The sequence below is a fragment of the Dendropsophus ebraccatus genome, chromosome 4 (genome assembly GCF_027789765.1).
Source record: "Dendropsophus ebraccatus isolate aDenEbr1 chromosome 4, aDenEbr1.pat, whole genome shotgun sequence".
Lineage (NCBI taxonomy): Eukaryota > Metazoa > Chordata > Amphibia > Anura > Hylidae > Dendropsophus > Dendropsophus ebraccatus.
The window spans coordinates 33,775,808-33,792,538 of NC_091457.1; the positions used below are offsets into that span (position 1 = coordinate 33,775,808).

At 46.3% G+C, this 16,731-nt stretch overlaps 1 protein-coding gene across 3 annotated transcripts in view; it reads right to left on the reverse strand.

The window, feature by feature from the left end:
* PHRF1 (PHD and ring finger domains 1) overlaps positions 1-16,731 on the reverse strand; it is a 44,300-nt gene that overhangs the window by 22,956 nt on the left and 4,613 nt on the right. The window contains exons 1-5 of one of the 3 annotated variants that reach the window (XM_069965474.1): positions 9,727-9,879; positions 4,934-5,051; positions 3,859-3,942; positions 1,185-1,408; positions 259-342 (exon numbers count right to left, since the gene is read on the reverse strand). In XM_069965474.1, the coding sequence (XP_069821575.1) occupies positions 259-342; positions 1,185-1,408; positions 3,859-3,942; positions 4,934-5,027 (486 nt within the window). In that variant the 5' untranslated portion in view covers positions 5,028-5,051; positions 9,727-9,879. Of the gene's footprint in view, positions 1-258; positions 343-1,184; positions 1,409-3,858; positions 3,943-4,933; positions 5,052-9,611; positions 9,675-9,726; positions 9,880-16,731 lie in introns of those variants that run through there. The other 2 variants (XM_069965475.1, XM_069965476.1) reach the window with 2 other exon arrangements.

Here is a 16,731-nt window from a genome sequence, read left to right on the forward strand (position 1 = left end):
AAGAGATTACATGTCCTGAGTCTACAAAGAGGGTGGGGGGAGAGGGAGCAGCGTGTTGTCAGGGTGAACATACAGAAGATGATTTTAGACATCCAAAGCAGGTAAGTATGAGGAAAAAAAACAGGGAAACGGTCCAAGTTATACATAAATTTATTAGATGCAAGGAAGGGGAACGTTTAGATTATGTTTTTTGTTACCCAGATAAACCCTTTAAATGCCCAACTACAGTTACTTTTAATAATAAGTTTGCAGATTCACCTTTTTTAGGATCTCGCCACCATAATGTGCCCTGATATGAATGCATGAAAAGGTAATTCTGTCCACGGGACATGAATTGGCGTTCTGTAAGAAAAGCAACACACAAACAAGTGGTCATGATCACGTAAAATACTGCATTACTACTATGACCTAAACCTATTTAAAAATAAAAAAAATAATATTAAAGTTTCATCAACTATGTTATATAACCGTTAGGGTTTCACATGTTCCATGCATGGTCTGTAACTACAGACAGTGAGCTACGAAACTGAGTTCAGAGCTTCTGGCATCATGATTCATGATGATGCTGGGAGCTCCGGCTGTATCAGTACTGCATACTGTTTCGGAGCTCTCGGCATCTTCATGATAAATGACACCGGGAGTTCTGTCTGAGGTACATCTTCTGTTCATGGACCATAATCACGGAAAATGTAAATGCCCCCCTGCAATTTTCTATAGATATAAGCTTCAAGAACTTCTTACAGGCTCTTTATTTTGTCTTCCTGTAGGTGAAGGCAATGAATAATATAGACACATAGGCCTAAGCTATTTCAACTTGCTGTTTCTGTGATTTCTATCAATTGTACTGAACAGCAGTATGCAACTGACCACCACTCCATACAAAATCTTCCTTTCCAAAGTAAGAAAGAACAAAGAAGTCAGAATCCCTGGAATAGTGAACTGTTAGCCTTCTTGTGATATGAACCAGGAAGAGTTGATCAGAGGAAACCAGGTACTGTCAGAATCTGACGGGTGACTGTAACTTATTTCTTATTTTGAAGCTTGGCATATTGTTAGATTATGCCACACACATCCATGTGACAATGGTCACTGCAGTATTCTGACATCAGTGCAGATATGCCGTCAGTGTCTGGGGTGAACATTAGTATAATGGTTTCAGTAATTTTTTAGACAACATTACTAACCTTTGACCACTCAAGAATGCAGTCCAGGCAGAAATAATGGTTGCAGTTTTCTGGTGTCCCCACAACTTGGTCTCTAAAACCATTTAGACAAATGGGGCAATTCTCTCTTTCCTCATCAGAGCTCATTGCTTCATTTAAATCTAGGGCAGAAAGAGTGGGATCAGAGCTTCCCTGTGGTAGGTCCTCTTGATCTTCCTCATCCTCCTCTTCTTCTTCCTCTGAATCTATCAAAACAAATAAAAGATAGATGGGTCATTATATACTATGCAAAGTTCCATAAGTAGGAGTCGTGTAAATGCAAAGCAGCTTTCTGAGACTCACAGAAAGCATCCCATAGATGCATGATAAAAGTGACTTCCAGTTCACAGAGTAGATGCTGTGGGATTCAGACAGTCACAGCAACGCTCACATGGGATTATCAAGGTTTTGCAAAAAAAAAAAAACAAAAAAAAAAAAACCTGTTCTCAAGTTGTGCGTGGTATTAAAACTCAGCTCTATTCACTTGAATTGAACTAAGCTGCAATACCACATACAGACTGGGACCAGGTGTGGTGCTGTCCTTGGAAGCAATCAGCTATTTTTTTTAATCCTGGATAACCTCTTTAGCTAACTAATGTTTGTAGCAGGAACTAAAAAAATAATACATTTGAATTCAAGTAAAACTCCAGGACAGCCTGCTATGTACAGGAGTTGTAGGGAGTCTACAGCAAGAAAATGGTAGGAAATCTTTTAGTGTAGATTAGTTAGAAAATTGTTTTCCAATCAGGAAGCAATTAAATTAAAAAAAATGTAATTCAAAGTAAATTGTGGAATCCTTTAAACAAACAGGACAAATTTTAGAATCCTGTCATGAGATAAGGACTGGTGTACTATGGTACATAATTGTGGCTATTATATTAAATTAGTGAAGATGTGATACATAACTGGTCAACCTACTTACTGTCCTACATGAACCAGAAATAGTGTCATTATAATAAATCAATGGTAAATATCAAGAAGAAAGAAATAAGCCATTATACACAGGGTGTGGCTGACATTCCCAGGCTTGCAGTCACACACTGTTTGACCCATTACTGCACTACAAAGGGGTTTTCTGTAGTAATAGAAACATAGAAGGTTGTCGGCAGAAAAAGACCATCTAGACCAGTCCATCTAGTCTGTCCTTTTACTATCTCCCTTCTTATTATCTTAGGATAGATATATGTGTATCCCAGGCATGGTTACATTCTGTTATTGTAGATTTACCAACCACATCTGCTGGAAGTTTGTTCCAAGTATCTACTACTCTTTCAGTAAAGTAATATTTTCTCACATTGCTTCTGATCTTTACCCCAGATAACCTCTCACTGTGTCCTCTAGTTACTGATTTCAGTTTTTTCTAAAAACACTTCCCTCCTGAACCTTATTTAGACCTTTAACATATTTAAAGGTTTAAATCATGTCCCCCCTTGCCTCCTAAACAGATTCAAATCCTTGAGTCTTTCCTGATATGTTTTATGTCTGACACCCTGTACCATTTTTGTAGCCCGTCTTTGGACCCGTTCTATTTTATCTTTTTTAGGTGAGGTCTCCAGAACTGGACACATTATTCTAGATGTGGTCTCACTAGAGCTCTATACATCGGGATCTTCCTACTGGTTATACCCCTGTAATCTATTTGGTAATGTAAACAGAGAATTATTTTAATAAAGTGCAAAACTTCTCCGTATGTTAATATACTGTATATATATATATATATGAATGGTGTGGTTTAAAACGAGCCCTGATCATCTTCAATTGATGCCCTTTGTATAAAGGTTTACATAAGAGAACTCGCCTACACTAAAAGGGCTTTGTCCATAATAGTTTTTATTTACACAGTAGAGATCAGGGAAGGAAGACCACATCAAAGAAACTTGACTATATGGTTTCTAACAGAGGTTTCAAACTGTGGGCATGATGACACGGTCACAAGGCTGCGCAGCTTCTAGGGATGCCCCACCATTGTAATGTTCAGCCGGCTCACTGTAACACCAATGTATTGAAGGGTGAGCGAGCTGAACATTAACATTAAAGGAAAGATAATGGAGGAGCAGGTCCTGTCAGTGTCCTGCTCCTCCACTCTCTCCTATGAGCTGCCCTTCAGGCCCCCAGTCTATGAGATGCCAGGACATTATGTTATTATGCCTGCTGGCGGATCCCATCCACGCAGCTCACAGGCTGGAGGCCAGAAGAGAGGAAGAGCCGCTCCATGCCTGGACTGCCTCAGTGAGTACTATGAGTGAGTACTGTTTTATGTTTTGCTGGAGCACAGGGGTGTGCAGCAGGGGGCATTATCACTATATGGGGGTGCAAAGCAGGAGACTTTATCACTATTGTGTGGGGGGGGGGGCACTGCAGGGGGTGGGGATGCCAAGCAGAGGGCATTATCACTATACGGGGGTAAACAGCAGGGGGCATTATTACTATACAGGGGCAAAGCAGGGAGTGCTACATACAGGGGGCAATCCATATACCTACTCAATTTACTGCACATGAAACCAAACTGCAGAATTACTACTGTTTTGGAGGGAAAAATTGGAAGAAGGTGTCTGAAAAAGTGACGATTTTACAGGTTCTGAAAAGAAGAATTGTAGCTGGAAGTAATCATCATGGTGGTGTGGGTCACATGGAGAAAAGGTTGGTTTATACTCACCAGACCCATCTTCCTCCTCACCATCTTCTTCATCCATATCATCCTCTTCTTCACTCCCTGATCCATCTGATTCCTCAACATCCTCTGTAACCAGAAAAAGTACCAGTATTAAAAGGTACTGGAAATAGTTAAAACCTATTTTCACCTACCCTACTAAGGAAATAAAGCAGGGAGTAAATAGAGTTTAGGATTCCCATCCTTTGGCAAGAGTGGAGGAATTATAAAGTGCACCTCTCACTCTGGAGGACCTGTCCTGTACCGCATTAAACAGACAACCCATTGATTTGAATGGGAATAGATCCCACTGTGGTGGCGCTGCAGAGGAATAGATTCCACTGTGGTGGCGCTGCAGAGAAATATGGACTGAAAGTAGTGTGGTTACGGCACTCCAAAAAATTAATTAAAAAATGTATACTTTATTAAATCATGTTAAAAGCAGCAGAACAAATCATGCTATGTGGCCAGGTAGACTGACGCGTTTCGCGCATGCGAGGTGAGCTGACTGTGGTGGCGCTGCAGAGGAATAGATCCCACTGTGGTGGCGCTGCAGAGGAATAGATTCCACTGTGGTGGCTCTGCAGAGGAATGGAACACTTAGGGCCCTATTACAGATATGTGGCAGATTTTTGCAGCAAAAGGCAGGGATGGATTTGAAAAGAGGAGAAATCTCAGTCTTTCCTTTATGACCTGTTCTCGGTTCATAGTCTGTTCCTGGTCTTGGCTTCAAAAATCTGTCAGATATCTGTGTGTGTAATAGGGCCTTTACCATCAGGTTTTCTCAAAGATGATCACTGGGGATTCCAGCTGTATGGACACTTTGTGATCAGCTTAGCGTCAGAAGAAAATCTCTAACAAGCAGGGACAATCTGCCAGGTCCCCATGGCTTCACACATTTGCCACAGGACCTGACAGGTAAGGTTCTGAAGTGTGGGTCAAGTTTGATGGGTCTTCACCGCGAGACCGTTTTGTTTTCAGCGGTGGCTTACTCCTCCACTCCCTATATGAAATGCATGAATGTTTGGCTGCACCCCCCCTTCCCCCCAAAGATATATGCCTCATGTAATCCACAAATTACCATCATTGCTGGCTACAAATGGTCCTTGCCGTCGACTTTTCCCGTGTGAGGTGTTCCTGTTGATCAGTTGGTCCTGATTCTCTTCATCATCCATTGTAATGCATCAGAAAAACATCCCCTGTAAAGGGCAGAACCAGGAGGTGAGAAATTCTACAATGAATCAGACACATCAGACATAGTCTTAAAGTGAATGTACCATCAGGCCCGAGTTGAAGCACTGGAGGCGGGCTGACCCAGCCTCCAATGCTTCAACTCGGGCCTGATGGTACATTCACAATTTTAATCTGGATCAGCCATCGATTGCTAGAGAGGACCAAGAGAGGTGGGTGGCTGTGCACTTCACTCCATGACCATCAGCCCTTCATCCCGGAAGACACTTTTAGGACCCAAACATGTTAAAGGCTGATTGAATTTAAGACATTGGGGGTTGATGGTATGTCTCCTATTTTGCCGCACTACAACACACACCGTACAGAAATAATTGGTGCATAGAGCTGGCAATAATCCTCCGGTAGGATAAGTGTGGTTGAACAAATTCACTTTTTCCTTTGTATTGTACATTGATAAACAAGTTTTATGGAGGGAGGAGGGACCATAAATGTGGTATTTGTGGCCACATTGCAGGGCTTTTGGCTCCGTGGATCCACACCTTGGGTACATGTGTTTGTATCTCCAGATGGAAGTCCCACCGTGGCCACTGGAAGGGGTTGGAAAGCATGATGGTTGCGTAGACAACATAGTAAGAGCTATGGAGTTGTCATAACGCCTATGTTAGGGTATGTGCACACTGAGGATTACAGACAGAACATCCGTCGCGAAATCATAGACTCCAATCTATGCATCGGCAGATTTCTTCCTCCGCCCAAAGAATGAACTTCCATCCAAAGACAGAACAGAGGTTCCGTCTGTAATCCTCAGTGTGCACATGCCCTTACACAAAGAAGTGTAAGATAGTTCACAGCATTATGCTGGGTATGTAGCGTCCACTAACGTCAATGGGAGGTACACAACCTGAATAAATGGCTTTCTGATCACCTCTGCCCACTGCAACTGGGCCAAAGAAGGTCCTCAAACCTGAGATAAGGGCAGGTCCCAGAGGTGAGACCGGCATCTATCAGACATTAATTCACTTTAGAAGGGACTGTGAAGGTAAACTCCCATTAAAGGGGTTTTACAGGTATTTTACCTTTATGACTTATCCTCAGCATCAACTAGGGTGTCAACTCTGACCATTGTATTGGTGGCACCAGGAGTAACAGGAGTGTAGTAACACAACACTGCCACTACAAAATGAATGAAACCATTGGCATCAAGCCACCTCACCGTCTCTATGCCAATAACACAGCTCTGCCAAACAACTGAACGGTGGGGATGTCGGATGCCGACAGCCACCAATAAGACACTGTAGTCCTATGCTTAGGATGTGTTACCAATGTAAACTCCATATGTTATTAATGGAAACCCTTTTAATATGTGCCCTCCAATGTACACTTAGGCAGATGGGAATATTCCTTTAACTTGTAACCTTCAGTAAACTCTAGATATGGAAGTCAGGAAAACCTCTGACACTATGACTATAACCAAACACTGCTAAATAAACTGAGTGCAAGGGTAAAGTTCACACAGAGAACGATCTTTGGCAAATGAACAACGCTGGCTAAAGAGATGTTCCAGGACAACAACATTTTATTGTGGTTAGGGGACCTGTCACCCATTTCTAGAACTGGTTTTATAGTCTCTACGGAAAGATCATAGTGACAGGTGTCTTACCGGATTATATATTTGCTTTCCTTGTGTACTGACTGTCAGTAAACAGCTGTGATCAGGCTTGTGTGTCATGTGCCTGCACAGGAATCTCTACCATATCAGTAATCCTTTGTCCATAGGACCCTTATTATAGGCCTGTAAATATAAGGGGGGAGATTTATTAAACATGGTGTAAAGTGCCCCTAGCTACCAATCAGATTCCACTTTTTTCATTCCTCACAGACTCTTTGGATAATGAAAGGTGGAATCTGATTGGTTGCTAGGGGCTACTGAGCCAGTTTAACTTTACACCAGTTTGATGTATCTCCCCCATACAGGAGCATAGTCCCTGCTGAATATGACACGGCAGGCTGAGGCTGAACATTGCTTCTATCCTGATCCAAGCTGCCAATGTCTCCCTGTCACTCAGCCAATAGGAATGGAGCAGTAGTGGGCATGTGTGCGCTTCATTCACTTATGTTGGATTCCTGTCTCTCTAGTTAGAATATATGTACACTCAACCAAAGTAAGTGTGCATATGTATGGGGGGAGTGCTCAGCTGACAGCTATCTGAAATATAGGGACAGATTTGAAGTCCTGCTGTCTCAGGGAATTCCACCCATGGAACAGCTCATATAAGGAGTCACTCCACAGCCCACAGGACACCAACACCAAGTCATTTTACAGCTGGGAGTTTTCCCAGTCAGCAAATAGAGCTGGACAGGTGCAGGGGGGCAGGTCACTGCGGCTGCTGTGCCGGCAACAATAACACTGTCACTGCTGAGCCCTCCATATATATTAGAATGGGCATTCCCCAGTATAATGTAGCACTGGGTCACAAACCAGGAGATGTACAGTGACACTATATTCACAACTAAAAACAATGGAAAAAACAGCATCTGCTTTACTGCAAAGTGTGAATGCGATTCTACTCTCCTCACAAACTGTGAGCAAATCCTTCCTAAGAAAGGGCTGTGACCACAACAGAGAGAATGGGCAACATGCCCGCTGCAGATGTTATGGGGATACCGTGCCCGCTGCAGATGTTATGGGGATACCGTGCCCACTGCAGATGTTATGGGGATACCGTGCCCACTGCAGATGTTATGGGGATACCGTGCCCACTGCAGATGTTATGGGGATACCGTGCCCACTGCAGATGTTATGGGGATACCGTGCCCACTGCAGATGTTATGGGGATACCGTGCCCACTGCAGATGTTATGGGGATACCGTGCCCACTGCAGATGTTATGGGGATACCGTGCCCACTGCAGATGTTATGGGGATACCGTGCCCGCTGCCGATGTTATGGGGATGGTATTGGCATACTATGGCTGGTGAGGTCATGGGGCACTATAGTTAGTAATGGTATGGAGATACTATGGCTGCCGATGTCAGGAAGATAGCGTTATGTTGTTTTGAGGACAGTGTATCTGGTGTTATGGTGCGGTCAGTGTCATCATGGCAATGCATTGGCTGGTGCAGGTGCACTATGGCCTGTGCTGGTGTGGAGGCAGCGTCACTGGGGCTGCTGTAGGGGCGCTGTGCATTGTTAGAGGGGCGCTGTGGGCTGTTAGAGGGGCGCTGTGGGTGGTAGAGGGGCTTTATGTACTGTTAGAGGGGTGCTGTGGGCTATTAGAGGGGTGCTGTGTGATGATAGAGGGGAGCTGTGTGATGATAGAGGGGAGCTGTGTGATGATAGAGGGGAGCTGTGTGATGTTAGAGGGGAGCTGTGCGCTGATAGAGGGGAGCTGTGTGATGATAGAGGGGAGCTGTGTGATGTTAGAGGGGTGCTGTGTGCTGATAGAGGGGAGCTGTGCGCTGATAGAGGTGAGCTGTGTGCTGATAGAGGTGAGCTGTGTGCTGATAGAGGGGAGCTGTGTGATGTTAGAGGGGAGCTGTGTGATGTTAGAGGGGAGCTGTGTGCTGATAGAGTGGTGCTGTGTGATGTTAGAGGGGAGCTGTGCGCTGATAGAGGGGCGCTGTGCGCTGATAGAGGGGCGCTGTGTGCTGATAGAGGGGCGCTGTGTGCTGATAGAGGGGCGCTGTGTGCTGATAGAGGGGCGCTGTGTGATGATAGAGGGGAGCTGTGTGATGTTAGAGGGGTGCTGTGTGCTGATAGAGGGGAGCTGTGTGCTGATAGAGGGGTGCTGTGTGCTGATAGAGGGGCGCTGTGAGCTGATAGAGGGGAGCTGTGTGATGTTAGAGGGGTGCTGTGTGCTGATAGAGGGGAGCTGTGTGCTGATAGAGAGGCGCTGTGTGCTGATAGAGAGGCGCTGTGTGCTGATAGAGGGGTGCTGTGTGCTGATAGAGGTGAGCTGTGTGCTGATAGAGGGGTGCTGTGTGCTGATAGAGGGGTGCTGTGAGCTGATAGAGGGGTGCTGTCAGCTGATAGAGGGGTGCTGTGTGCTGATAGAGGGGCGCTGTGTGCTGATAGAGGGGAGCTGTGTGCTGATAGAGGGGAGCTGTGTGCTGATAGAGAGGCGCTGTGTGCTGATAGAGGGGTGCTGTGTGCTGATAGAGGGGTGCTGTGAGCTGATAGAGGGGTGCTGTGTGCTGATAGAGGGGCGCTGTGTGCTGATAGAGGGGAGCTGTGTGCTGATAGAGGGGAGCTGTGTGCTGATAGAGGGGAGCTGTGTGCTGATAGAGGGGAGCTGTGTGATGATAGAGGGGTGCCATATGCTATTATGAGGACACCTTATCAGGGCAATCACTGTAGCAGTCCATGAATTAGCTTGGTGTACATAAAAGTAATAAGGAATTGGCCATACAGAGCAGTGCACCTACTGAGACCTGTAGTACCACAAGAGCACAGCCATAACCTAAACATGACCAGGAACATTACCAAGCACAACTATAAGGAATAAAGTCATGACAGGAAAGGGCCAGTGACGTCACGAGTGTTATTATATAAGGGAGAGAGGCCGGTACCCCAGCAGCAGCAGTGCAGACGCGATCCCCGCGGTGACGTCACAGCACAGGCAGCGGGGCCGGCGCACGTCACGCTGTAGGCGTCTTATCCGCTTCATATTACATTGTCACTCACCCTCCGGGGTCTCCTCACCGCATAATTCGTGCGATCGGCCCAACACTGGCAATCTACATCCGGAAGCCAGCAACACACACACATCTACTTCCGGGTCACAGCTGTGGGTGTTGACGTCAGGTTGTCAGGAGGGGCCGCCTTGGGGTGACGTCATGGTGCTTGTGAGGTTTCCGAGTTGCCATGGAGACTGAGTGAAATCTGTCCCGTCTGGTCAGAGGGGGTGTGGGGGCTGCGGGCTCGTGCACTGTCACAGCTGTATACAGTCAGTGTATATACAGCACGTCACCGACCAGTGACCGGGGGGAATTCAGTTTAACCCCTCAATGACTGCGACAATGTGCGTTTTCTCCTCTTTCCTCCTCTCCTCTTATCCTTCCTTCTAGGACTACTTTATTATACTTTGTAATGACACCCTTCCGTATACCTTGAAATAAATTGAAAAAATGAATATATATATATATATATATATATATATATATATATATATATATACTGTATATATATATTTTTTTTTTCTATAGTTATTATCAGGCAGTGGTTAATAAAACAGCCCATACACCTGGTGCAATGTCCGTCATTTACCACTGTAAACGATCAATAGACAGCTGTATGCTTAGCCCCTGCAGCAGGATTGTGGGGGGCCAACTGGCCTTTATGGCAGCCAGAGGCCTTCTAAAGGCCTCTTATAGTAAATGGAGATTCTGGTGAAAAACAATGTACATTTTTACATTTCTTTCATACAGTTACATAACTTTGTAATATCTTTATTGAAGAAAATGTAGAATTTCCTTTTTACATTTATTTCTATTTATTTATTTGTATAGCGCCAACAGATTCCGCAGCGAGCGCCAACAGATTCCGCATTCCACATCTTTTTATTATATCTGTTATGATGTTTTTATTTATTCTAATTTAACTGTGTATTATGTACCTCTGTACTGTATGCATAGGAAAAAAAAAGCGCTGCGGAATCTGTTGGCGCTATACAAATACATTTATTATTATTATTATGTAAAAAAATGCCCGTCTTTCGATTAAGACGGACGTCATTAAAGTGAATGGACCATCTAACGGCCAATACTGAGGTTTACATACCAGCCTGTCCATGTCGCTGTGGAAAATCAACAGGTGTGGAGCTTTTTTCAATTGTTTGCATGGTTGACGTTATTTTTGCTTCTAATCCGCTATGCTAATGAGGTCCCATTGAGCACTGGAGGCCGGCCCGGCGCAGCCAATTCAAAGCTATCTCCCCCACCACCACCGTAACACATGCCTCCAGTCTGCCTCACAGCCCTGGCTCCTGTTTCCTGCCCGGCCAGCCTGTCATTACACTGGCATCAGAGCGGAGTATGAGCCTGCACAGTATGTGCGTTGATCAGAAGAGGAGTCACGGATCACGAGGGGAGAGGGGAATTGCCCACACCAGGCCGGCCTCTAGTGCTCAATGCGACCTCATTAGCATAGCGAATTAGGGGCGAAAATAACAGAAAAAAGCTCCAAACCTGATTGAAAATAGCTCCAAACCTGCTGATTCTACAGAGGCGCCGACAAGCTGGTATTTAAATCTCAGTATTGGCCATTAGATGGTACATTCGCTTTAGGGTTCATGATTATTAATGATGTCCGCCTTTATCAAAAGAGGGACGCTTTTCACATAAAAAAGACATCCTGACACTATTGATCCCTACACTACATTGATCTATGGTGCGATAGCCATTGTCAGTCATTAGCTGTGAGAGCAGCCAGTACTCACTTCTGAGCTCGCCATATACTCCTGTAATGGAGATGTACTTTGCAGGGTGCTGAAGCATTAACGTGTGCCCTTTGTACTGTTCATGCCCAATAGCCATTTTATTGGCAATTGCACACAGCAATAGGTGAGGAATTGAAGAGGAACTTTTTCTGCTTTAAATTCCTCGCCTATTCGGCTTTGGCAGAATAGGAGCTGAATTTGGTTATGTGCACACTGAGCAATTCTAGCGAAATTCTGCCCGAATTCCGCCATAAAAAGCGGGCGGAATCTGCGTGGAATTCCGCCCATGTAAATGCAACATTGCTCTTTCCATAGAGAACAATGGGATTTCTGACTGCCCGTGCACACAGAGTAAATTTCCGTCTGGAATTCCGCGCGGATTCTGTGCAGAATCCGCATTCCGCCTAAAGAATGTACATGTCAATTCTTTGGGCGGATTCCGCTAGAGGAATCCTATAGAAGTCAATGGGGTTTGAATTCTGCTGGTAATTCCGCTTGCATTCCGCTTGATTTCCACGCGGATTCCGCTCAAATTCTGCCAGAGCAGAATAGGCGAGGAATTTCAAGCAGAAGTCTTTCAGCTACAATTCCTCGAGAATTGCTCAGTGTGCACATACCCTTACAGAGGAGCAAAGTGAAGTTGGGTTCTGCTTAGAGATAAGCGAACCGGGTTCGGGTTCGAGTCCATCCGAACCCGAACTTTCGGCATTTGATTAGCCGGGGCTGCTGAACTTGGATAAGGCTCTAAGGTTGTCTGGAAAACATGGATATAGCCAATGACTATATCTATGTCTTCCATGCCGAAAGTTCGGGTTCAGATCGACTCGAGCATGCTCAAGGTTTGCTCATCTCTAGTCCTGCTGTGTCCATTATAACCTATGGGGGGGCCGAGGGGGATAAGGAAGGTGGAAGAGCAGACAAGCAGCTCTGCTGTCTGGACACCTAAAACACCGGTTTCACAGGTCAGAAAGGTCACTGCTTATCTGGAAACTTGGTGAGATAAGATTGCAGAATAATGTGTTTTGCAGGGCTGGCTTTTGTCATCTCCTTGCTCACTCCCCCCCCCCCAGCCTCTCCCCCTTCCATAGACCATAATGGACACAAAAATTCTGCTTCTGAAGTGAGGGGGGCTGCAAAACAGCTTTTTGAGTGCAGAAGGAAACTTTTGCTGTAAAACCTATTACAGAGTTTCTTTGTGTGTACTATTGATAGTTATTGATTTCTGAAAAGTGACATTTAAAAATGACAGTTACGCTTTACAAAAATTACAACAATACGTAAATTATATAATTTCATCTTACTGCTTTTAAAAATTAAACCCTTTTTAAAAAAATCTGTGTTTAAAATTGCTCTATTATCATCCTTATGCAGGTTTCACAACCAGAACAACAGGAAGAGGACAACGCTTTTATTATTTGGTCTATGGGGCTAGTTGAGGTCTCGCTTTTGTGCCATAATCTGTAATTTCTATCGGTATCTTACTCGCTTATAAATGTGACATTTTGATCATTTTTATTCAAATTCTTCCAGATTTGATGTTTCGAAAAATCTGTTCACAGCTCTGCCAGGGGCTCACAATGCTCCCACCCCTCACAACACCAACCACATACACATACTTCCTGTACTGGACTCCGTACAGTTTTTTGCTATGGGGTCCCATGAATCCTAGCTACGCCCCTGATATGATCTCTTCCTGGTCTCCTCCCTGAACCAGTGGCGGATTAAATGTACCCTGGGCCCCTGGCTGTCCACCCAACCTGCCCCCCCCCCGGTCAGTCCGCCCACATTATAATCCACTACTGCCCCCCCCCAATGCTGTTCCCAATAAACACTGCCTGCCTCCCCTCCCTGCTGGCCCCAATAAACATAATGTTTGGTCCCTTGCTGCACAGAGGATGTCAGGAGAGGATTGTGCTGATCTTATAGGGGAGGTCACAGCAGCACAGAGGATGTCAGGAGAGGAGGGTGCTGATCTTATAGGGGAGGTCACAGCAGCACAGAAGATGTCAGGAAAGGAGGGTGCTGATCTTATAGGGGAGGTCACAGCTTCCCAGCAGCACAGAGGATGTCAGGAGAGGAGGGGGCTGATTTTATAGGGGAGGTCACAGCAGCACAGAGGATGTCAGAAGAGGAGGGTGCTGATCTTATAGGGGAGGTCACAGCAGCACAGAGGATGTCAGGAGAGGAGGGTGCTAATCCTATAGGAGATGTTCCCCCTCTTCCCCCTTATAGATGGCCCCCCTCCCTTATAGATGGTCCCCCTCTTTCCCCCCTCCCTTATAGATGGTCCCCCTCTTACCCCCTTTTAGATGGTCCCCCTCTTTCCCCCTTATAGCTGGTCCCCCTCCCCCCCCCCCCCTTATAGCTGGTCCCCCTTCCCCCCCCCCCCTTATAGCTGGTCCCCCTTCTCCCCCCCTTATAGATGGTCCCCCTTTCCCCCAACCTTATAGCTGGTCCCCCTTTCCCCCAACCTTATAGCTGGTCCCCCTTTCCCCCCCCCTTATAGCTGGTCCCCCTTCCCCCCCCCCCCCCTTATAGCTGGTCCCCCCTCTTCCCCCCCTTATAGCTGGTCCCCCTTTTCCCCCCTTATAGCTGGTCCCCCTTTCCCCCCCTTATAGCTGGTCCCCCTCCCCCCTTATAGCTGGTCCCCCTCTCCCCCCCCCTTATAGCTGGTCCCCTTTCCCCCCTTATAGCTGGTCCCCCTTTCCCCCCCCTTATAGCTGGTCCCCCTTTCCCCCCCCCTTATAGCTGGTCCCCCCCTCTTCCCCCCCTTATAGATGGTCCCCCTTCCCCCCCCCCCCCCCTTATAGATGGTCCCCCTCTTGCCAGCAGATAACACAAAAACAACACAACTCACCTGCCGTCCGTTCCCCCGTCGAGCCTCTCTCCTTCTGCAGCCTCCAACTGATGTGCGGCTGCCGGGGGTGTCACGTCCTATCCCCGGCAGCGCGCGCATTAGATAGCTGCCCGTGCGGCGGAAGTCACAGCCACAGGCGCACGCGGAGCTCTCTGATGCGCGCGCTGCCGGGGATAGGACGGGACACCCCCGGCAGCCGCGCATCAGCCGGGGGACAGTTAACAGTGGCGGATTATAATGTAGGTGGCATGGCGTGGGCCCCCCCGGAGCCTCGGGCGGCCGCCCAAACCTCCCATATTATAATCCGCCACTGCCCTGAACTGTGATTATGTTGTCATGCAACAGTGCCAACACTTTCCCCCTTGCTTGTATGTGCAGTAAGGATCACCTGGGTTCCGCAGCTCACACCCGCTTGCTGACTCTGGCGGCCGCGCGCCTCTCCACCTCTCCACCTGTGTCATAGACTCCATTCAATGCATGGGCAGATTCCGCCTTCCGTCTAAAGAATGAAGCTGGTCATTCTTGTTTTTCGGCGCAATTCCGTAGTGTGCACGTACCCTAATGGAGCAGAACAGGAGAATAAACTGAGCATGAACCTTAGGGTGCGTTTACACAGAGAGATTTACCTGACAGATCTTTGAAGCCAAAGCCAGGAACAGACTATAACCAGAGAACCAGAGATGAGCGAATATCGAGCATGCTTGAGTTCGTCCAAACCCGAGCATTCGGCATTTGATTAGCGGGGGCTGCTGTAGTTAGATAAAGCCGTAAGGCTATCTGAAAAACATGGATATAGCCATTGGCTGTATCCATGTTTTCCAGACAACCTTAGGGCTTTATCCAACTTCAGCAGCCACCACTAATCAAAGGGCGAATGCTCGCTTTCGGACGAACTCAAGCAATGCTCGATATTCGCTCATCTCTAGTTATAAAGGAAAGACTGAGATTTCTCCTCTTTTCAAATCCATTCCTGGCTTTGGCTTCAAAAATCTGTCAGATGAATCTCTCTGTGTAAACACACTATTCGGGTAGGTTCACACTACGGAATCCGCCCGGATAAGTTCCAGCGTATTCCGTCGTTCGTACCCGCGCGCATATCTCTGTGGCCGGGCCGATTCCACGTTCCGCCAAAAGAACTGACATGTCTATTCTTTCGGCAGACAACGGAATTGGCCCTGCTATAGAATGGTGCCTATGAAGCTGGCGGGTGAACGGGTACCAGTGACGGAATCCGCCGGAACTTATCTGGGCTGCTTCTGTAGTGTGAACCTACCCTTAGTGGGCAGTGTTGTACTAACTCCTGCAGTGAGGCCGATCTGTAAACCATTGGGATTGTGATTAAAGGTTCCTTGGGATATAAGCAATTCAAGGATTTTTTGACCACTTCTTATGTTTTAACAACTTCAGTGAAAAATGTTTTCGTCCAGAATCACATAACAATGACTGCTGTGCCTGGCACGTTTTGGGTTTACATCTTTGGCTAAGTTTAGAAGGCATCAGTGACTGATTTTTTTCTTCAAATGTTGGAGCCTTTGTAAAGGAATAAGGCTATGTTTACATGACGTGAACACCCGGCCGGGTCACAGAACAGCCGGTCTTAGCCCGACTCATTCCGTACCGGCCGGGTGATCTTTCCGGCCGTGGAGCTCTGATGCGGGCGCATCAGCGCGCGCCCGCAACAGAGCTTTCCATGGCACACAGTGAAGCGAGCGGCCGGAGCCGCTTGCTTCACTGTGTGAACTGACAGGTCTCTTTGCGGCCGGAATTCACTGAATTCCGGCAGCAGAAAACTGACATGTCAGTTTTATTCGGCGCCGCATGGGATCCCAGCTGGAGCGTATACGATGTGTGTACGCTCCGGCCGGGATCCCATTGAACATAAGACTATGTTACACACCGCAAACCTACGGCCGTAGTTCTGCGGCGAGAACATAGCCCAAGACTGTAGGCTTCTGGATATGTGTCAGGGAAAATGTATATTAGTACAGGATATAGAGGGGATTATTTTGGAGTAAAGTGAAACTTCTAGTGCTATGTGGGAACATCCCAGTGCATACAGGAAATGGGTCCTCTGTGGGTGTGTTTGGCAGCTATGAGCACGTACATAGAGGCCTGGTGATTTTTTTTTACGCAGGTTACATTTTTGGCATTCCAGTGTACAATAAAATGGCTATAAACCTGCAATGCTATATAATAAACACCACATTTATAGGAAATGTGTCATCAGAAAATGACCTATTGTGTATATCACATAAAAAAAAAATATATATATATATATATATTTTTTTTTTTAAGATGGTGATGTTTTTTTTCCTTGTGATTACGTATATTATAAAATGGGGGAGGTTTATCAAACATGGTGTAAAGTGAAACTGGCTCAGTTTCCCCTAGCAAC